Here is a 23106-nt window from a genome sequence, read left to right as displayed (position 1 = left end):
TCTTTTCATGCCCCTGAGCCTAGTCTTTCTTTCCCTTTTTTTTCGATTAGCAACTCTGTTTCTCACAAGACGCTCTCTAGATAAAATACCAAATGGTGACTTGCTTTGTATAATAGAGAGCAGAACTGAAAGGATTTAAGCTCATGATGTTGGGATATTGCCAGTGCGAGGGATGAGTAAAAGCACATGTTTTCAGAGAGTAGTCTTCTTGTTTCCAAAACTGGGGTTTTTTCGAAGCTTTCAGTACCAAGTACCACCAAATATGATCCCATTATGAGAGGTCCCAAAATACAGCATAAAGACCTATTCATACTTTTACTGTAAAGCCAAAACACATATTTAAGATATTATGTGAAAAAATAATATCTAATTTTAATTACAGAAATGTAGAAAGGCTAACATATAAAGTCAGAGGCAGTACCAGGCAAACCGACATAACAATGAGTTTGCTTACATGGACACCAATAATCCAATTTCAATACGATTAAGAAAATACTCTGATTAAGAGTCTACCATGTAAACTGCAATTTTTGATTACTTTAATCCAACTAAAGTCATAATCGAACTAAACAGCAATCGAATTACGGAGTATGACGATTTTCGTCACATTATTGAAGTGCAGTGTGCGATATACTTCCATTAAAACAACACTCTACCAGCAGTTCACACTCGCATCCAATATCTCGTTTGTCATGGGGGGCATGCATGAAATGTTCCTGAATGAAAGTGAAAGTGCCAAACTGCAGTTAAAGTTCACAAATTAAAAATGAAACAGCCGAAATTACATGAAACTGTGGGTATTGTGGTGATGCAACAACGTTAATCAAATTACTGTATGTGCTATAATATGTAAAATGGCATCATGTAAGGAACATTCAAAAAGCAACTCATGTAAACACCATCATATTATTGTCTTATTCAGATTAAGGCAAATATTTTGATTACTGATGTTCTTGTAAACAAAGTCAATGAAAATGATCAACATTAATTATATATATATGTGGATAGCACTAAAGTAAAAAAAGAAACAGATGAATTGAATTAATGTGTCAAGTAATTATAAAAAAATAACCAAGCAATTAGTGAGGAAAAACGGGTCACAGAAGATACACTTTAAATTATGAGTTTAATGTGAGATTTTTTCTTTCAGTCATATCATTTATCACTGTATTATTTATGTACATTATATTATTTACATTTTATTAAAAACATGTAGATTTCTGGGTGGGGGGGGGGGGGGGGGTTATTGTGAAAACAATCAAATTCTACCAATTAACCAATGATTTTGGTAAATGTGTTTTATTATTAATCATTTTATCTTAAAAAAATAAGCCCCCAATTTCCAATATTCCCTAAAGAAAGTAGAATTATTCCCAGCCTATAGGCTCATTGGAAATACCTTCCTCAGTCTAGTGGCTAATTCGTACAAATTCGATGAGTTCAGCTGTACGAAAATGTCCGATTTTAAAAAGGAGGTGTGGCACCCAACCCCACCCCTAAACCCAACCATCATAGGGGGATGAGCAAATCAAACTAAATTGTACGTATGAGATCACATGATTTCATACGAATTAGCCACTAAATCAAAAAGTTACGAATTGCCGTGAGATTGTGTTTGTTTCTTAACGTACATTTAGCAAAAGGCAGGACTTGTCGTACAGATCCAAAAGCAACAGATTGCAGACTCACCATTTTCAGAGCTCTGCTTTTTACCAGCAGGTGGAGATTTCAAGATTTCAATTTACAGTCTATTGCTTTTCCTGCAGTTCCCGGATGTAACATTAAATTTTAACAGCCGAATTTGAATCACTGAATTTATGAAAGCGAATTTTCGAACTAAAACAAAATGAGCTGAAAATTGCCTTTTGAATATTATACATGGTATTTTTAAACACAATTGAATATTTTATATATTTAATATATAATATATAATATTGAGTATTGCATTTAAGTATGAAAATGTGTTTTGAATTAAAATATTCACAGCTTAAATAAACAGCTGTGTTCAATTTTAGGACCTAAAAATACAAACCCCGGCAATTCAAGTCATTAAAATGCAAGCAGTTGTTAATTCAGTGTATTATTTTTTTCAGTTAGTGCTATTCGACAAGCTTTTTATTTCACTACTTTTGGCACTAATTTTGTTCCATACAGATCACCTAGCAAACCACTGACCTAAACCCTTCCCTAAATATAAAAGAGAAGTGCAAAACAACCACTTAGTTTTACCTTTATCTAACATTGCCGTAATCTCTTTTTTTCCTGAAACCATGCTTCACCAGGCTCTCATATTTAGTCTTTGTTTTTTAAATGCCTTAATACCATTCCTAACCAAAACACTATTAAACTACCATTAATATTAGTACACATTAGAAAAAAAAGAATTCATTTCAGATAAATATTTATCTACTTCTCAAACTGTGATGCATTGGCAATAAAAACGGATGCATTCCTTTTCTGCCGTCTTATATTCCATGCTGAACCAATACGTCGCTATTGTGAAGTCTTATTCTCCATGCTGAGAAAGACATGCAGGCACCAGACAGCAAATCTGCCACTCAGACATCTCACAGGACAAGAGGAAGAAAAAATTAGATCTGAATCAGACTGCACTTCACAGCCCAAGTCTGAATTATTGACAACTCATGTCTGGCGAGGTTTTTGCCTCCTCACAAGTGACACAGACAGAATCGGGTCCAATACGAACTTGCAAATTTCAATAATTCACATACTTATCAGAGAGCGAGCACTTAAATTCCCACAATGAATGTGCCAGGATTCAATCAAAGCGGGCCGCGGTAACAGCTTGAGAGTGATAACCCTGAAATATAAGCTTGTTTAATGGGCGCACCTTTTCTGAGCGACTTTCATTAGAATAATGGTCCAGACTTTCTTTTGGGGGGAAGATGGAAGAGTTTCTGTTCCATTACAGCCGTATGCTGCCTTAGCCTAACAGCAATTGTAGTCAACTTGACCCACGAGCGTCTGATTCATCATTTCTGTCATTTAAAAACCACAGCCTTCCAATAAGCTTCGAAATGAGACATTAAATATTGCATCGAATGTGAGTGACCGCAGGCAGGCAGGCGATGAGAGCGAGCAAGAAAATTAAAGGAGTATCTAATCAGTCGAATCAGATTGAAGATAATTACGATGAAATACAGTTACCGAGAAACGCCACCTGCGACAAACCCGGCCCGTGTAACGACGCCATAAAACACAATGATGAATCCAGCCCTTCATTCAAACCCTTTGAAATAGGGCTATTCCACCCTGTGTTTATCTCTTCATTCTCAAATTAAAGCTGTTTGTGAGTTTCAGCACAGCTATTCGCTTTTTTCTGTCTTCTTTGTTGTTGTGTAACTCTAGGTTCCCTAAAGGAACATCTGTTTATATAGGCCAGTGAAATGGGTAATCTATTACAGTGATAACAGAGAATGTCAGGTAGCTACGTACCAGTCTGCCAGCAGCTCATCTTTTTTTTTTTTTTTTTTTTTGTCTAATGGGAGCCGGGGTTCAGTGTTCACTGTGAAATGAAAGTAAAAATAAGCAGCGTCCACCTGAAGGCTTTACTGCATGTTTTTAACATACTTGTAGGAAGGCTTCCTCTGTAATTAAATGTCAATGGGTTTTTTAACTCGGGGAATTACACAACCATACACTGGAATCAAAGGATAAACCTTGGCTTAAGATAAAGGCTTCCTCGTGGCATTACAGAACAGTGTCAAGTGAAAATACCCATTTCTGCACAACAAGCGCTAATCCTATAGCGCAGGGGTGGGCAAACTCGGTCCTGGAGGGCCAGTGTCCTGCACAGCTCAAACACACCTGCTTATAGATAATTGGTGATCTTGGAGACACTGATTAGCATGTTCAGGTGTGTTTGATTAGAGTTGAAGCTAAACTATGCTGGACACCGGCCCTCTAGGACCGAGTTTGCCTACCCCTGCTATAGCGTCTACCCTGCAAACTGCACCAATCCTGCATCTGAATTAGACATTAGGGCAAATCAAACATTCTAAACAAAATATGTACAACTATATAAGAACAAATTCTGCTTCTAATATTAGCATTAGCAGTTTTATTTATCTTTTTTGTTGACTATTTAAAAAAACAAAAAGAGCAATTCGTTAACTTATATGACATCCCTTTTCTGAATATACAGAGTTGCAGCAACAAACTAGTGAACACTGCCAAAAACTGCATATGGCACACAAAGTTTCCTCAGTTTTGCCAGTGCTGATTAGATTTCAAATTTCTCTCATAAACCTTTATTATTTGCAGCATTTGAAACCATTTCAGTTGCAGTATGATCCCCTGCTATACTACAACAATTGCTTTTTTTCAGCTTTTATCCACATAGTCATGTCAAACCATATAAGGAGGCAACTATTATAACTGCAATATGTATTAGCATTTTAGTTAAAGAGAAAAGAAAAATCCATACAAATTCTCTTAAACTGTGCTGCTATTTTTATACTTTTTTCCAATTAGGAGGCAATTTGGAGCTCCAGCACAAGCAACATTGACAGAGTCCCAAAAAAAATGATGAAAACAGATTCAAACGAATGACTCTCATATTGCTTGCCATCGAATAAACAAATAGAGATGATTAACTGTGCAGGGCCAGTGATGAGAGGGGACGGGCAAAGAATGCAGCATGCAGAATGCGACCAGCGCAGTTGTGGCCCTTTATTGTGTGTGCTCGTGTGTGTTAGTCACACAGCACTGCAAAAAAAAAGGGCTCGCAGAGAGAGAGAGAGGGGTAGAGAGAGAAAGACAATAAGAGAGAGGAAAGAGAGAAAGAGGGACTCAGATGGAGAACACAACATGAGTCTGCAGGCCTGTACCCAAGGGACACACACACAGTCACTGAGCCTAGTACATTCTGTATTTGTTGTGCTGGGGGAAGGGGCAATTTTACACACATATACACACACACTATTCTGTATCGTTTTGTTCCCCAGTTTCTACATCTCTCTTTCTCTCAGTTTATGATAGAGTCATTTCTTACAGGTTCAAGTCTCTTCTTCCAATTATCCCTGTCTCTCCATCTGTTTCCCGGGCTGTCTTCTACTCTTCCACTCAGTTTACATCTTTACTTCTTCCTCATTGTCAATTTCTCTCTTTTTTTTGAGGCTGCTGCGAGATCCTTTCATCTGAAACTCTTCCCTTCATTTAATTTCATTGTCTTTTTCGAACTTTTCCTCATTTATCTGCATATTTATGGAGATCATTTTGTTTATTATTCAATCTAAATGTTTAGTTTTAAAGAAAAGTTAAACCTTTTGTGTTTATTTGATTTTTTATAAAGTACAAATTTTTTGTACACAAAATTAACCCCAGCATATTTTTCAACAAGCAAGCAAAACATTTCTACTTGCAAGCAAAGATATGCAATAAATGACAGCAGGACAGAGAGCAAAATGAATGAGTGTGCGATGAAAATTGTGGGAACTGCATAGTAGGATAATAGTAAATTTTTTGCAATCCAAAATATTTTATTATCATCATTGTAAAAAAAAAACAAATTCTCAGAAATCAGCTGGGGTGCCGTAAAAAAAAATAATAATAAAATAATGGCTATTTAATTACAGACATTTACTGTAAAATAACAAGCATTAAATTACAGACATTTACTGTAAAATAACAGACGTTAAATTACAGACATTTACCGTAAAATTACAGAATATAAATGACAGAAATTTACCATAAAATAACAGATGTTAAATGACAGAAATTTACTGTTAAATAACAGATGCTAAATTACAGAAATTTACCATAAAATAACAGACGCGAAATTACAGAAATGTATTGTAAAATAACAGACGCTGAATTACAGAAATTTACTGTAAAATAACAGACGCTAAATTACACAAATTAACCATAAAATAACAGACGCGAAATTACAGAAATGTATTGTAAAATAACAGACGCTAAATTACACAAATTAACCATAAAATAACAGACGTGAAATTACAGAAATGTATCGTAAAATAACAGACGCTGAATTACAGAAATTTACTGTAAAATAACAGACGCTAAATTACACAAATTAACCATAAAATAACAGACGCGAAATTACAGAAATGTATTGTAAAATAACAGACGCTAAATTACACAAATTAACCATAAAATAACAGACGTGAAATTACAGAAATGTATCGTAAAATAACAGACGCTGAATTACAGAAATTTACAGTAAAATAACAGATACTAAATTACAGAAATTTATCATAAAATAACAGACGCGAAATTACAGAAATTTACCATAAAATAACAGACGCGAAATTACAGAAATGTATCGTAAAATAACAGACGCTAAATTACAGAAATTTACTGTAAAATAACAGATGTTAAATTACAAAAATTTATCATAAAATAACAGACGCGAAATTACAGAAATTTACCATAAAATAACAGACGCGAAATTACAGAAATGTATCGTAAAATAACAGACGCTGAATTACAGAAATTTACCATAAAATAACAGACGCGAAATTACAGAAATGTATCGTAAAATAACAGACGCTAAATTACAGAAATTTACTGTAAAATAACAGATGTTAAATTACAGAAATTTACTGTAAAATAATGGTAAGTAAAGTAAAAATTTGCCTTAAATTTAAATTTCTGAAATTTACCATCTCTTATGGTAAATGTCTTTAACTAAACTGCTGTTATTTCACGTTACGTTACATGTTTTAAAAAGCGTAAAATAATGGATTTTTTTTACAGTGTTTTTAAACATACATTTTTTAATTAAATGATTTTTTATTTGAAATCATTTATTTTTTTTAATTACTATGTGCTTAATTTTTCCCTAAAACTAAATATTTTTTGACTGAATAATACAGAAACAAATCTATCTCCATAAAGATTCAGAAACCGAAGATATGTCGATCGAGTACCTAAACTCTTGCTATATTGATTTACATGATGAACGGGGGTGATAATCAGTTGACTCCCTTCTCTTCCTTTCCCCAACCCCCTTTTATCCCTGTCACGGTAGAGATTAATGGCAGTCATCTCCACAGCTGCCTCTTGACCTCCAAGGTCCAAATGAGGAGACACCCCGCCATTTGAACAGTGCACAAACACACAAATACCCACAACAATACAGCTCAACACATTTCTTCATCTTTATCTGAACGTATGCCACAACCACATACAGCGAGAACTGCAAAGTACAGCTGTGCAGACGAAAAAAAGAAGATCTCTCTTATTATTAGACAGTGTAAAACAAACAGCCCGGCACACACAAACACAAACCTGAAAAGGTTCAGACCACAAACAGCTGAATTTCAACAAAGGAATGCTTTTAGAATTTCAAATAGATAAATATGCTAATAATGTTTTCATGGAATTCCAACAACATGAAGTGCAACTGAAATGAGGAACTAGCACTTGAATATCTTTTGGTAACACTTTAGTCTTCACAACTAGCGTATACATATGAGTGCATCGCATATATTTTGTATATCTCAATATTGCATTCATGATTGACATTTTGACACTTAATTTGCAAGAGAGCATAAGAAACCATTAAGACAGTATGTTGCATATGAATGTGTGTAGCATGAATGAAATTTAAAAATACATCTGGCTTGTTGTCAATAGCTATGTTTCCATCCACCTATTTTTATGCACATTTTGCTTATGTGCATAAAAAAAACGGTTGATGGAAATGCCATGATGCGCATAAATTTTGAAAATGCGCATAAATAACTTATGCGCATAACTAAGTAGGATAAACTTTTTATTCGATAAGAAAAGATGCGCATAAACTACGATGAAAACACTTTTACTGCACAAATTTCAGTATGCGCATTAAAAAAGGTCATGTGGTTTAGTTATAAGAGATCATGTGATGATGAAAATATGTGTGAATGGACAAACCAGCAGGCTGAGCACACTGTAAACCATCTGAACTGTTGTTTTGGTCATTCTAAAATGCCTTACCGTTTAAGTGTTAGTGTTATTATATTATTAATGACCTCCAGAATCAAGAGCGTCTGTGCTCCGCTTTTCACACCTTCAAACGCCACTGCGCATTCACTGCGTGTCAGGATTGCCTTCTGAGGCGCAAGTCATTTATTAGATGAAGAAAAGATTGGCGCAGCTTCTCTAACTGCAGTAAATTGAGTTTTAACTGTTGATATTTGGCGCCAGTTAATCAGGAACTGACGATTTTGTTCGCTTTGACTCGTTGGATGGAAACGCTGCTTTATTCGCACGTCTTTAATGCGATAATTCAGTTTTGCGCATAAAGTTAATTCGCATTTCTAGATGGAAACATAGCTATTGTCATTTGACCTGTCATGTGACAATTAGGCATGGGGAGATATTCGTTTTCAAGGTATACCGCGGTTTGGAAAAGTCAAGGTTTTAAAACGGTCAAAATTTTCTGCTATACCATTCCTAAGGTATGTGTAAGAATTTTTATTTACTTTTTTACAGTTTTAACAGTATCTCCAGCAGAAAATATATCCAAAGATGCCATTTTAAATTGTAAAAAAAAAAAAACGACGCCAATAGTCTAGTGATTAAGTGCGCTGACATAAAGCACCATAGTGCTAACGGCAACCCGAGTTCAATTCCCAGCTTGAGGTCCTTTGCCGATCCTTCCCCTCTCTCTGCTCCCAATACTTTCTTGTCTGTCCTTCACTATCATGTCTCAATAAAAGGTGGGAAAAAAAAAACAAAAAAATAAAAATAATTCATTTAAATTATTTAGCCTGACATGTTTACTGTTTCAAAATATTATAAATGTTTCTCAAAATAAATTATATTGTGTTCAAAGGGGAAAAAGTTTTTGTTTTTTACCCAGACATTTAAAAAGAATATATTTTAGAGCAGTGATCACAATACCGCGAAACTGTGATATTTTATACAAGGTTATCATACCATCAGAATCCTATACTGGCCCGTGCCTATTTTGACAATATGGCATAATGAAGTGTACATCCAGGGGCGGATTTAACCAAAAAGCAAGGTAAGCGACCACTTAGTGCCCCAGGACATCTGAGGGCCCCCAATAAATATCTAGAAGTGCAAATTATACTTATAAACTATATACTGTATAATATCATTTTCTATCATATTGTGTATAGTGAGAGTCAAACACATTTTACATCATTAAATATTGTTTAATATACAATCAAATATAATATTATTATTATAATAATGTAATATTATGCAATTATAATATTATAAAAGAAACATCCACCACCCCCAACCATGGAACAGTCCAGTAGTCAAATATAAACAATATTTATCATTTTTAATTGTGTATCATTTTAAGTAAACTACTCATCTAAAACATAAAGCTTGCATTAAGAAGAAACATAGAAAAGAAAATTGAGTGATATAAAAAAAAACAGCTAAATAAATAAAAAAATAAATAAAAGTGGAAAGAGTGCATTTCAGGACTTGGGCTCCAAGGCTGGAGTTGCTTAGGGCCCCCAAATCACTAAATCCGCCTCTGTGTACAGAAGCACACCTCAGAATCTTGCCAGAAGTATTAAGATATCCAAATTCCTCTCAACTCCTCTTTTATGAATATATTATTAAATTTGACATACTACTTGGCTCACATCTTGTTTTTGCATGCTACATAGTGTTATGTGGGCGTATTTGGACACATGGAACGGTTCTATTTTAATTTCTCCATGATTCCTTGCAATACATTTCCCTCCCTAGTGAACAAGAAAATCTGGAATTGGGTTAAAAAAGAGGGAGTCTAACACTTTTAGTAAGAAACTGATTTTTTTTTTTTGTTCCTATCAGCATACTGTACTCTTCCAAACCCACATTTAGAGTCTAATCACACAGTTCAATTCTCTCAGATTGTTTGATCGGGACCAAAATTAAATTAAACATTTAGACCTGGTTAACTTAGTGTTCACGCTGTCATGTTTTTAGAAATGAACCTAAAGATATAAGAAGTACTTTTATGATATGTATTTTGTGACAGAACCTACCTGATATCCAAAACTGTGCTGTGTGATAAGCTGAACACACACACATGCAATGATATTTTCATCACTTAAAAACTCATAAAGATCTTATAAAATTTGTAAGACGCTAGCAGAATGAGTCATAAGTCAAAACGGCAGAAGAGATTCCTCCATCCCACTCACAAATGAGCATCTGCTTCAAGAAGATACATTTCCAAAGTCTATGCTGAACTGTAATAAGCAACATTATGAATATGACAAAAACAATCACATTTTATAGAATTGATTTTTGGTTTGTTTAGATTAGAAATGCCCAAACCCCTGCCTGCATATTTTAGTTCCAATCCCAATTAAACACACCTGAACCAGCTAATCAAGCTCTTTCTAGGTATGCTAGAAACGTCCAGGCAGGTGTGTTGAAGGAAGTTGAAGCTAAACTATGCAGGACACTGGCCCTCCAGATTGAGGTAACGTTGGTTTTATATTCGCACATTCGTTCAGTGACAACTTGTGATACGTTCCTTCTATTGTTTACTATGGTTCTTTAAACATTCGGTCTAAAATCACATGTAAATATGACTTCAAAACAACATTAACACCATTTATTTGACTGTAAACAATGTTGTACTTTGATAGTCATTGGCTGATAATATGATTTCACTATTTAAAATCAGCAAAGAATATTTTTGTGAAGTTTTATTATTAAGTCTGAATGTGCGAATATAAAACCAACTTTACCTCAATGCCCCCCAGGACCAAGTTTGGGCACCCCTGGTTTAGATGATCCATATTGTGTTCATATTTCAATTTTTCAGTGCTCTCGGTTCACTACCATGATTCGGATTAGCATCCACATTTCTTCAAATGAGCTAACAGAGAAATAGTTCTTTTAATTTAGCAAGAAAGTATTTTTGAGTTTGCGTTAATCCCTTTCTTTAGGATCAGACATCCAAGCTAATATACAAATATATCTGCAAAGTTTTTAATTGGTTATCCGTAGAAATCACAATCTTGCTGCTGGGCTTTATATCAGAACGGGTGCAATTAAACCCAACACTGGTAAAAGACATCTAATAATCTCTTTTTTTTTCATCCAATGCTATTTTCTCTCTTGCTTAATAATTATCAATTTGAGCCTCATCTCATAAACAGATGGCACAGCTTGAAGAGCAGAATTAAACGGCCAGCTAGTATCTCCAAGATGCTCGAGTAAATCCAAATCCCAAGACAACAGCAGATGCACTTATCATGCGATGGCAAGCATGAAATACGCGGCCCGTGTTGGGAATTGCACTGACAAGTCTTGTATATTTGAGACTGATTTGGGACAGTAACCCCTGCGCCAAGGAGCCCAGAGCGGGACCTCCGAACTGCAACAATCCACAGAGGCACGGGTAAGGCAAACCGCGCTCGTGCACTGACTGTCGCAATACGTACACCTCGACATCCCCAAAGGACATCGGTAAATGAAGGAGCATTACGTACACAACAAAGAGAAGAAATCACAGCGGGTAGAATCTGAACGATGACGCGTGCGAGCATCAACATAATAATAACACTGCGGAGGAAGACACATGTACGCGTGAAAAAGATCGACAAAGCGCGTGCATGTGCAGTTATTAAGCATATTACTAGAGCAAACGGAGTCAGCTGAGGTGCAGGTGAGTGACGCAAACTAATGAAGAAAATAACGACTGCTAGCATAGATAATAGCAGAAAAGCGCAAAAACAGGAACACCAAGAAGAACTTTAGGAGAAGCTACACCAATTTCGGTTTAGTCTAAAAGCTCTACGGTGGTTTCTGTCACATTTCATGCTGACGCGCTGTAGGCGAAATGCATACGACGGTGTGTTTACACAAGCCGCGCACTATTCTACACATCCCTACACATGTTTCCTTTAAGTCCGCGTCTATGACAAGTTAACTTCCGAAGTGTGTATAGCCTGAATAAATAGTCTTACCTGTATGCGAGTAGGACAGGAGCAGCAGGAGAGAAAGGGGAGCGCAATACTTCCAAACAGAAGAAAATGCCATCATCATGTGTGTTATTCCGATCTCTCAGTTTATTCCTCTTCCTCTGATGGGAATTAGAATAACATGAGCGCGCAGGCTTTCACCTACGAGTTGTGTCTTTCCTCAACTCCAGTGTTCGCTGGAATCGGTTGTGTGTTACATACTAGTACTCACACACACACACATACACATACACATGCACGCTCTCAATGAAAGATGAAATGTAAAATGTAGCAGGGCCGGTTTTTCCTGGGCTCAGCCACAACCAATCGGATTTGACAATGACCGGCGCGCACACCCAATCAGGGCGGGGTATGATTAATATTATAAGATAAATAACCGTTTGTTTTTGATCAGAAAGACGCCGTATTCATGACACTGTAATAAAAGCCTCTGCTGGAATGAGTCCTTGCTTCCAAACGAGCCACTTCATATATGCATTTATTAACTTGATGAATTACAGTGGCGATCGATAAAGTTTTTGAACGCTCTAAATATAAATAATTGGAATTTACTGGAAGACTGAGCTTTTTTAATGAATCTCTAGCGCGCAGTGTGGGGATCCGTCAGAGATAAATGACAGATTCACTGACGGGACCCGTTCAGAACAAGGAATTGGAAAGTGATTCATTCTGCTGTGAGGAGTGTGCAGATCGACGAGCAGAATCAACGCGATCATTAGCAAGCAAGCTGGCATGAAAGCAGCTCGAGCACGACTTTAATATCTTCCTCAAACTCGCGTAATTAAAACCGAAAACAATTTGTTGGCTTTCTGGGGGAGTTCATAGCTTGTGTTTAGCGACACCGTGTGATGATGCGAGGAATAACAACGTGGTTTTCAATAAGAAGGCACAGAGCAGGGGTAGGGAATCTTATTTCAGCAAAGAGCCATTTCTGATTTTTTTAGCAAATTGTTTTTTTAAAGAGCCATTTGGATGTGTGTGTGTATTTTTATATGTATATATATATTTTAAATGTATATATATATATATATATATATATATATATATATATATATATATATATATATATGTGTGTGTGTGTGTGTGTGTATATATATATATATGTGTATATATGTGTGTATATATATATGTGTATATATATATATATGTGTATATATATATATATATATATATATATATATATATATATATATATATATATATGTGTGTGTATATATATATATATATATATATATATATATATATATATATATATATATATATATATATATATATGTGTGTGTATATATATATATTGAATATATATATATATATATGTGTATATATGTGTGTATATATATATGTGTATATATATATGTGTATATATATATATATATATATGTGTGTATATATATATATATATATATATATATATATATATATATATATATATATATATATATATATATATATGTGTGTGTGTGTATATATATATATATATATACACACATCTCAAAATGCCTCTTTAAAAATGCATTTGCTACTGTATTACTACTATAAATAATACAGGTTTAAACAAAACCGTAATGTCGGTTATGTCCAAGCACAACTCAAACATAAACAAGTATTAAGCATAACGTTGAGCAAGTCCATGAATGAAGAAAGAACGTCCTTTTATTGTTAACAGAGTTCTTATTCATTATGCTGTAAAAATTACAATAAAGAGGGAATTGTAATTGTATTTTTGATAAGAAACTGATTTCTAGTGACGGTTATATTTTTTTAAATAATTATATATATACGTATTTTTGGTCAAAGAGCCACATGTGGCTCGAGAGCCATAGGTTCCCTATCCCTGGCACAGAGGATGCTATAGGGCTAGTTGTCGTCATGCTACTTCATATTTTTCTCAATATATTAGGCTACATTAATGAAACTCTTATAGAACACTTTTGAACTTCACTGATTGAATGTTGTCACATATTTGGTCTTTGAGCAACATTGCAAAACAAAATCTATATTAAAAATGCATAATGTCCTGGCATAAAGTAATATGAAGGGCATTGCTTTTTTTAATTATAAAGTACATTTTAAAATGCATTAAAACATGCTTAATATACAGTTGAAGGCAAAATTTAGATCTCCTGTAAAACTATTTTTCAAATATGTCCCAAGTGTTGTTTAACCGAGAAAATATTCATTTATTTTAACACATTCTGTACAGTTTTATTATTTTTTTAATTATAAAGTTTTATAGTTTTTATATATTCTAATCACTAATTTATATTGTCTTTACCTTGATTACAGTACATAATATTGCAAAAAACCTATATTAAAAAATGCATGCTATCCTGGCATAAATAATTGTTTAATTAATGAATGGCATTGACTGATTGATTATAAATTACAATTTAAAAAAAATATTTTAAAAACATGTTTTTTTGTTGTACAGTTGAAGGCAAAATTAGCCCTCCTGTTAAATGTTCCTTATTTTTTTAAAATATGTCCCAAGTAACCGAGAAAATATATATTTATACACATTATAAACATGATAGTTTTATTAACTAATTTCTAATGACCAATTAATTCTGTCTTTACCATGATTACAGTACATAATATTTGACTTGTTATTTTGCAAGATACTCCAATACTGTTGGTTTAATTAGGCAAGTCATTGGACAACAGTGATTTATTCTGTATTTCTCAGGTGGGGTTGTTGAGGGGGCTAATAATATAGACCCTAAAATCATTTAAACAATTAAAAAAAATAAAATTATTCCGGCTAACCTAAAAGATATAAGATTTTCTCCAGAAAAAAATAAATATATAATAGTAAATACTGTGAAAGTTTCTTTGCTCTGTTAAACGTCATTTGGGAAATATCTGAAAAATTATTAAAATTTCAACTGTAAATAAACAGAACATTTCCTGTCATTTTCTGTCAGGACATCTGTTTGCTTCTTTATTTTATGCTTATTTTATGTTATTCTTTATTATATGCTTCTTTAATATAACGAATCGCCTGTATGCTTTCCCACAAGATCAGTTAGATAGCATTATAATGTATTGTTAACATTTTGTAAGAATAAGCAATATTTAATTATTTTATACATTAGCTAATAAACCTACAGCTGTGTAAGTGTATGTTTACTAATGCATCATTAAAAAGAAAATCAAATAAAATTAATGACCATTTTTATGTTAATTAATGTGAACAAATATAACCTTATTATAAAGGGCTATAAAATTAATAGTAAATATGCAGCACAAAAAAAACATGTAAAAGATAGCTAACATATAAATCAATATATTCAATAAATCAAAACATAATGAATTGTTGTATGCTAACATTTTCCCATTTGTTTACAAGTTTTTATACATGTGTTATGTTATTTTATAATTGTAAGCCTTAGTTAATAAACATATTTTAACATATAAGCTGTTCATAGTGAATGGTTATCAAAAAGAAAATCGATTTAGTTCATTATGTTAGTCTTGAAATTAGCATTAACTAAAATTAATAGCTACTATATTTGATGTTAACAAATGTAACCTGACTGTAAAAGGTTACAAAGTTAGTAACTATGATACACAAAAGACCAAAACAGCCTAAAATACATATCAATGTCATTGTTATGGCCAACAAACATAGTAATATTGTAATGCATGGCCCATTTATTACAAATACTGCTGTCCTGGTTACATAATTCAGCCATTAGGTTTGAATCTATCTTCATACGTCATACTTGTGTGAGTATATGCTGGTGTTATGAAAATGATTTTCAAATTATTATAAATATTAATGATTTGCAAATGAGGACCCACCACCCACCCACCAAAAAAATAAAAAATAAATTAAAGAGTTTTAAACTCTGAATCTTCCCTATAAAGTATTTGGAGAAACAAGTTTAGATAGTCAGGTTAATTTTAAACGTACCACATATTATTAAAAATGAATCTCAGATGTTGAAATATGTCTAGTAATAACAGCCAAAGAACAGAAAAAAGAACAAAACTCCCTGAAAATATGTTTTGTTTTTACTGTTTAATATTAGAGATATAACTGCTTTTTCCAATTATAGTTACTCAAAAAGCCACTTATAAGATTATAGCTAGAAAAGAGCAGCCAGAAACTGAAGAGTTTTCTACAGCACAGTATTTGTTCACCTATTCAAGATAAAAATAATAGTTTGCTTTGCTTCTTTTTTTCAACGTACAGTACAGTGACTCACGGTTGCCAGGGTGGTTTATAATTGGCCAGCACGCATCAAACCTTTTGAAATTATTTGGTCAAAGCATAAATAATTTGAAAGCAAAAACATGTCAGAAACCACAAGCCACTTTAATGAGAAAAAACTATGAATGTTGACAAGCACCCTAGTAGGTGGGTACCCTAAGACGTTAAAAAAATAGCTTTCACACATCGCTGTTTAGAAATCCAAAGTGAATTGGCATTTTAAACCAAAGTATTTATGCAGCAAATGAATGTTTTTTGATGTTTGGGACCATTTCGAAGTAAACAGTGTTCGGGGAAAAGAGGGTTTCTATAAATCAGAAGTGTAGGACATGAAAGCACTAAAAAAGCACTAAAAAACTGCAGTAAAACAGTATATACATTTAAAGGATTTATTATGCAGAGCTCTCTTTTATGAACATCCATTATCTAGATGATGTAAAAGTGAAACGTTTGACCCTTTTGGAGATTTTTCTGCTGCAGGCCATTTACTTTGAAGATCCCCAAGAGAAAGCAAAATTAAAAAGGGGGGAGTTTTCCTTTTAGCTCCATAGCCATTTTAAGTTTTGCTACTCCAAAGAGCTTACCGTGCAATTATTTCCTCTTTTTCAAGGACTTTGTGAATAACCACTGTGGAGGACGAGAAATCTTGAATAATTTGTGTAATAATATTGTTGTATTCCATTCCATGTACCTCCGGTAATGAACTGTCATCGTTAAAGCACACCAAACACAGTTATTAATGGTGGCTTCTGGTCAGCCGCACAATGGCAATAAAAGCCACACAAAATGAAACACAAATATAGCAGACAGAAGAAATGAAATGAGCGGCTATGATAATGTTTGCAGTGATGAACTGCTAAGGTTAAAGCATTGGAGGGTAAAATTAAGAAACACACTTGTGGTTATGTGGTGTGTGGTTATAGTGCGGGCAATTCCAGTTCATGTTGTTTGTGGAAATGTCAAACCAAGCTGGGCTTGTGGCAGCATGTAAAGATTAGATATTGTACATTCTGAAAGAACACCTCAGGACTGCCTCGAGGCCTTTATGGATATATTTTTCCCGTTTCTTTTGTATTCAAAGAGCTTTCTGACACATTCCCAGCTTTATTCAGGGACTTGACAGAAATATTGTATATTTAGTTACTACCCACTGGGTATAATACCAGCCCAGAATAAAAATGAAGCATTATTTTTTACAATATGAATTTCTGTGGTTCCATTGACAAGTCTGGTTAGCTTCAGTCCTTCTCTTCGGTCACCAGTTGTTCCTATTGTGCCAGGTTAGTTCCTACTCTGAAGTAGAAACTAACTAGTCCCCCCCCCCCCCCCCCCCCCCCAAAAAAAAGAGTTCCTACTACTACAACATTCCTGGTTCCTGAAGTGTAAATATGCCAGCAGGCTGACTTCTGCCAATATATAGTTCTAAGAACTATAAAAGTGTTCCTGCAGTGTGAAATCTCCTTTAACTTCATTACTGTATGTAATCCACTGATGCATTCGTTCATTTTCTTTTCGGATTAGTCTTTTTATTAATCAGGGGTCGCCTCTGTGGAATGAACCACCAACTTACATGTATTTGCAGTGGATGCCCTTCCAGCTGCAACCCAACACTGGGAAACACCCACACTCTTGCACACACTCACATACACTGCAGCCAATTTAGCTTATTCAGTTCACCTGTACCGCTATCTTTGGACTGTGAGGGAAACTGGAGCACCAGGAGGAAACAAGGGGAGAACATGCAAACTTCACACAGAAATGGCAATTGACCCAGCCAGGGATCCGCTGATTGAGTGATTGAAAACAATGACAATGACAATGACAAAAAAAATGGACAATTTTGCGTTTAACTTCTTGTCGATCTGTTATGAAAGAGCATTATGAGAAGCAATGATCAAGTCACATGATAGTCACACAGATCACTAGTTCTGCTCATGTGATTTTTAAATGTATGTATGCCTGTACAGTGCTCAGCATATATAAGTACACCCCTCACAAATCTGTCTTTTTAATTCATATTTTTAATAGGAAGCTATACAATATTATATTTGTGCATATACATTAGATTAGTCGATATACCGGTCCGTTGTGGTAAAGAAGGAGCTGAGCCGAAAGACAAAGCTCTCGATTTACCGGTCAACCTATGTTCCTACTCTCACCTATGGTCTTGAGCTTTGGGTCATGACTGAAAGGACAAGATCTCGGATACAAGCGGCCGAAATGAGTTTCCTTCGAAGGGTGACAGGGCGCACTCTTATGGATAGGGTGAGAAGCTCTGACACCCAGCAGGAGCTCGGAGAAGAGCCGCTGCTCCTCCACATCGAGAGAAGTCAGCTGAGGTGGCTCGGGCATCTGTTTTGGATGCCTCCTGGACGCCTACCTATGGAGATGTTTTAGGCATGTCTCACCAGGAGGAGGCCTCAGGGAAGACCCAGGAAACACTGGAGGGACTATGGCCTAGGAACGCCTTGGGATCCCCCCGGAAGAGCAGGAGGAAGTGTCTGAGGAGAGGGAAGTCTCTCCTAAGGGGTTCTCTCCTAAGACTGCTGCCCCCGTGACCCAGCCCCAGAAAAGTGGCAGAAAATGAATGAATGAATGAAACATTTTAAAAAGAAGAAAAATCTAGTTGAAATTTTGTAGGTTGTAATTTATTTTTGCAACATTTTGCTTGAATTTAATTGTATTTTCTTTCAATTTCTAAATATGTTTGGTGACAATTTTATTTTAATAAATACATCTGTTTAATAAATCTGTTTTGTTAAAATTCACCAAAATACATTGTCTTTATTAACTGAGAGATGGAGAAAAATATTCATTTTCAAAATGGAGTGTACATAATTATGCTGAGCACTGTAGGTATGTAGGTAAATATACAGTTGAAGGCAGAATTATTAGCCTCCCTTTGAATTGTTTTTCCTTTTTTAAATATTTTCCAAATTATGTTTAATAGAACAAGGAAATTTTTACAGTATGTCTGATAAGATTTTTTCTTCTGGAGAAAGTCTTATTTGTTTTATTTCGGCTAGAACAAAAGCAGTTTACATTTTTTAAACTCATTTTAAGGTCAACATTATTAGCCCCTTTAAGCTAATTTTGTTTTCGATAGTCTACAAAACAAACCATCGTTATAAAATAACTTGCCTAATTACCAACCTGCCTAGTTAACCTAATTAACCTAGTTAAGAATTTACATGTCACTTTAAACTAGAAGTGTCTTAAAAAATATCTAGTACAATATTATTTACTGTAATCATGTCAAAGATAAAATAAATCAGTTATTATGAATGAGTTATTAAAACTATTATGTTTACAAATGTGTTGAAAAAAAAATTCTCCGTTAAACAGAAATAGGGGGGGAAAAAAACAGGGGGGCTAATAATTCAGAAGCTTAATTAATTCTCACTTCAGTTGTATGTATGCATGTATGCATGCATGTATGTATGCAAGTATGTATGTATGTATGTATGTATGTATGTATGTATGTATGTATGTATATAATGGTCAATAAATCAAGCAAATACATGTGTTATGTATAAGAACGTGTCTGGCTGAGAACAGGTATTTATTTATAGCTCAGAAGTCTGAAATGAAAAAGAGCTTTTTATAAACAGAAGCAATGGCATTTACATAGAGATGAACTCTCTTGAGATTTCTAAGCAAAGTTGAGCATACATTAATGTCTATCTTAATTGGATCAGTAACAACACTGGAGGGTGATTATGTTGTAAAATGATTTTAATAGCTTTAAATTCAAAGATACGGAAAAAAAATAATCAAACTTGTGTAAAAAGTGCAAGAGTTTGAAAGTGCTTCAAGAGTAATTGGTTCAGTGTTGGTTTGGATCTTATCTACTGTCTTTCAAGTGAAGCGGAACATTTATATACTTATGTAAAGCAATACCCACCAAATTTATTCATCTGACTAAACGATAGTACAGCTAACAGACGCTGGTTTTCCTAAAAAGAAATCTTAATCAGTTTGAAGAAATACACCAACCCCACGACTGGTGGGAAGAAAGGAGCGTTCAATGTCACCTCACAAAAACATCTTTTCAGCATTTCTCAATTTTGCAGGATTGTTGAATCAATACAGAGAAAATTGCACACCTTTTGTTGAAAAGCACTGCTGCCATCCATGCTGGAAAGGACTTTAGATAAAACCACCATTTGTCCTGTCTTTGTATATATACTTTTTTCGATTCCCCCCATAGACAGTCTTCTAATTACATATCTGAATAAAGACCCGAGAGCATAACAAAATCTATGTGCAACACTCTCATTAACTCCCTTCTACTCTGAATAGCCAATACCCCCTCATCTTTTTTCTCTTGTCTTCTTTTCTCTCCAGTCCTCCATCAATCTCACTCTTTACACCAGCGGCTGCTTGTCAGAAAGAGTGGAGGGCAGGGACTCCACGCTGGATCTGTAGATGGGTTTCTTCTGGGAACGGTCATCACTGAGAGGATGAGAGAAGAAAATATGACAAAGTGAGTGTTTTATCGGCCAGAATAAGGTGCTTTATGGACATATTTCCTAAGCCTGTTCCTTGAGGCACACCATCACTACACATTTGCACTCATCAGTTCACTAACAGAGACTCCCACTGCGTCCAAAATCACACACTTGCCATAAAGTGTGCATTCAATGGACACTTAACTATCCAAGGAGGCAGTAGGAGAGTATTCATCTATTTATTTAATGAAGAGATGCGACTGACAATGGCAGGTTGTTATGAACCGCACAGTTTTGCGTGTATGTTCTTTCTGTCTCTATCCGTCTCTCTCTATCTCTCTACCGGCCCTATCATTTTCACAGGTACCGCCTACTTCGAAGCACTATTGGCTGACAGGACTGCCAATCTAAATCAACCGTGTGACACCAACTTCTCTCTCTGCCAAGAGCTCTTTAAATAGGAAGCGGCAATTGTTTTCTTATTTTAGTGGTTTGGGGAGGAGTTTAAGGGAATATTTTTGTTATATTTATTTCTTTGATTTTGCTAGCGCAACTTCAGTTCCCTCTCCCGGGTTTATCTTGGTTATTTTCAACTTCATCTTATTGTTTATAAATATTGTAAATACTGTGGGAGCAATACATCTTTTGCGGTGCTAATTTGTAGTCGTGTCTTCTCTTGCCATTTTGATCTCCAGTTTATACTTTGGTCATCTTTATGTTACTCCTTTTAATTCCCTAGACATATTTTCATCAAGGATCGTAACACAGGTCATGTGATAATAACATAACATTTGCAATAACTTAACATTTGCTGCAAATGCGGAGTGCATTTTTTAAAAAAGCAATGCAGAGATTATATCTCATTATATAGCCAAGATGTTCTGGAGATGGTATAGAAGAACTTGGTTAAAAGTGTGAGTTTTAACATGATTGCATGGTACTGACTGTTGCCAATTAAGAAAAAGCAAAAACTGTGTTGAGTAGTAAAAATTGTCAGTGCAATAGTAGGTAAAGCACAAAGACAACCAAATGAAATGTATACAATGAGAATTAAACAGAAAGCACACGTCATTATTGAAGATTGTTCCCATCCCTTAAATATAAAATTTCAGCTCTTGCCATCAAAAAGACGTTTTAGGCAACCTCAAGTAAAGAAAAATGTGTATCGAATGTCCTTCCTGCCGACTGCCATTAGAATTTTAAACACTGGGTTCTAAGTATGTATAGGGTTTTAAATTGAGTTTTTAATGTGATATATGTGATGACATTTAATGCATTTGTGTTGCCTGTTATTTCTGTGATGTGTGTAATGTGAACGCTGATGTGGTTATGTGGTGAAGCCAAAGATAAATTTCCACTTGTGGACAATAAAAAAGTAAAGTAAAGTAAAATGATGTAATACATAGGAATTTAATATATAATATTTAGAACATACTTCTTTAATGCTTATGATTTAAGTTCAAATTCAAATCTAGGTTCAGATAGTGTGCAATATCGAACACTGCGTCTGAAATGGATGATCATATGAAGGAGACATGTGCACACGCTGGTATGTTTCCACAAAAAGGGTTGGAAAACACACAATTATAGGATTAAATGTGTGCACTTAAAGTCCGCTGAGGTTTTTGGACTTTGGACATTACATATTGCTGTCCCATCAGAATGTGCACTATATTAAGGTATTGGGCAGAGTGATCATTCATTCAACCAATTCACTTAGTGGTCCATTCAGGAGTAATAGTACTCAGTACTTTCACCTTTTGTGATGAATTTCTTGAATAAACATCTCAATTACTGTATAACTGTATGTAACCATCAAGATATTTCTAGCTTTAATGTCAGCCCCTCGCTTGTTACTTTTATTTTTGAATTCTGTGATCGTTTAGTCACCCTTAGCTTTTTCCAAATAGTTTGAATGTCATTCTTCCATTGATAGAGCCAACGAAGATATTTTGAAGAATGCTGGAAACCAGTATCCATTGACTTCCATAGTGTAGTATTTGTCTTTCCGGTCACACTTTACAATAAGGTTCATTAGTTAATGTTAATTAATGCATTTACTAACATGAACAAACAATGAACAATACATTTACTACAGTATTTGTTCATGTTAGTTAATGAAAATACAGTTGTTCATTGTTTGTTCATGTTAACTCACGGTGCATTAACTAATGTTAACAAGCATGGACTTGGATGTTAATAATGCATTAGTAAATGATCAAATATGATTAATAAATGCTGTACATGTGTTGTTCATGATTAGTTCATGTTAGTAAATGCATTAACCAATGAACCTCATTGTAAAGTGTTAATGTTTTTCCAACTGTGGATGTCATTAGCTATGTTTCCATACACCTATTTGTATGCACATTTTGGAACATTGCATAAAAAATGCTTCACTGAAATGTAAAGATGTGCATAAATTTTGAAAATGAGCATAAAAACAGAGTAGGATAACAGTAGTAGGAGAAACTGAGAAGGATAACTGAGTAGGATAGCAAGG

The 23106-nt window shown here is 34.5% G+C and overlaps 2 protein-coding genes across 2 annotated transcripts in view; both read right to left on the bottom strand.

Moving 5' to 3' along the window:
• The window catches only part of cadm4 (cell adhesion molecule 4), a 301336-nt gene extending 289171 nt beyond the window's left edge, over nucleotides 1-12165 (bottom strand). The window contains exon 1 of the mRNA XM_056474922.1: nucleotides 11922-12165. Coding sequence (XP_056330897.1) covers nucleotides 11922-12000 — 79 coding nt within the window. The 5' untranslated portion in view covers nucleotides 12001-12165. The remainder of the gene's footprint in view (nucleotides 1-11921) is intronic.
• Nucleotides 12166-19869: 7704 nt separating this feature from the next.
• si:ch211-79k12.1 (uncharacterized protein LOC568891 homolog) overlaps nucleotides 19870-23106 on the bottom strand; it is a 32361-nt gene continuing 29124 nt past the window's right edge. Inside the window, exon 7 of the mRNA XM_056475145.1 lies at nucleotides 19870-20607. Within this exon, the coding sequence (XP_056331120.1) occupies nucleotides 20520-20607 (88 nt within the window). The 3' untranslated portion in view covers nucleotides 19870-20519. The remainder of the gene's footprint in view (nucleotides 20608-23106) is intronic.

This window comes from Danio aesculapii, chromosome 16 (genome assembly GCF_903798145.1).
Source record: "Danio aesculapii chromosome 16, fDanAes4.1, whole genome shotgun sequence".
Taxonomy (NCBI): domain Eukaryota; kingdom Metazoa; phylum Chordata; class Actinopteri; order Cypriniformes; family Danionidae; genus Danio; species Danio aesculapii.
This window is presented reverse-complemented; position numbering and strand designations above follow the sequence as displayed.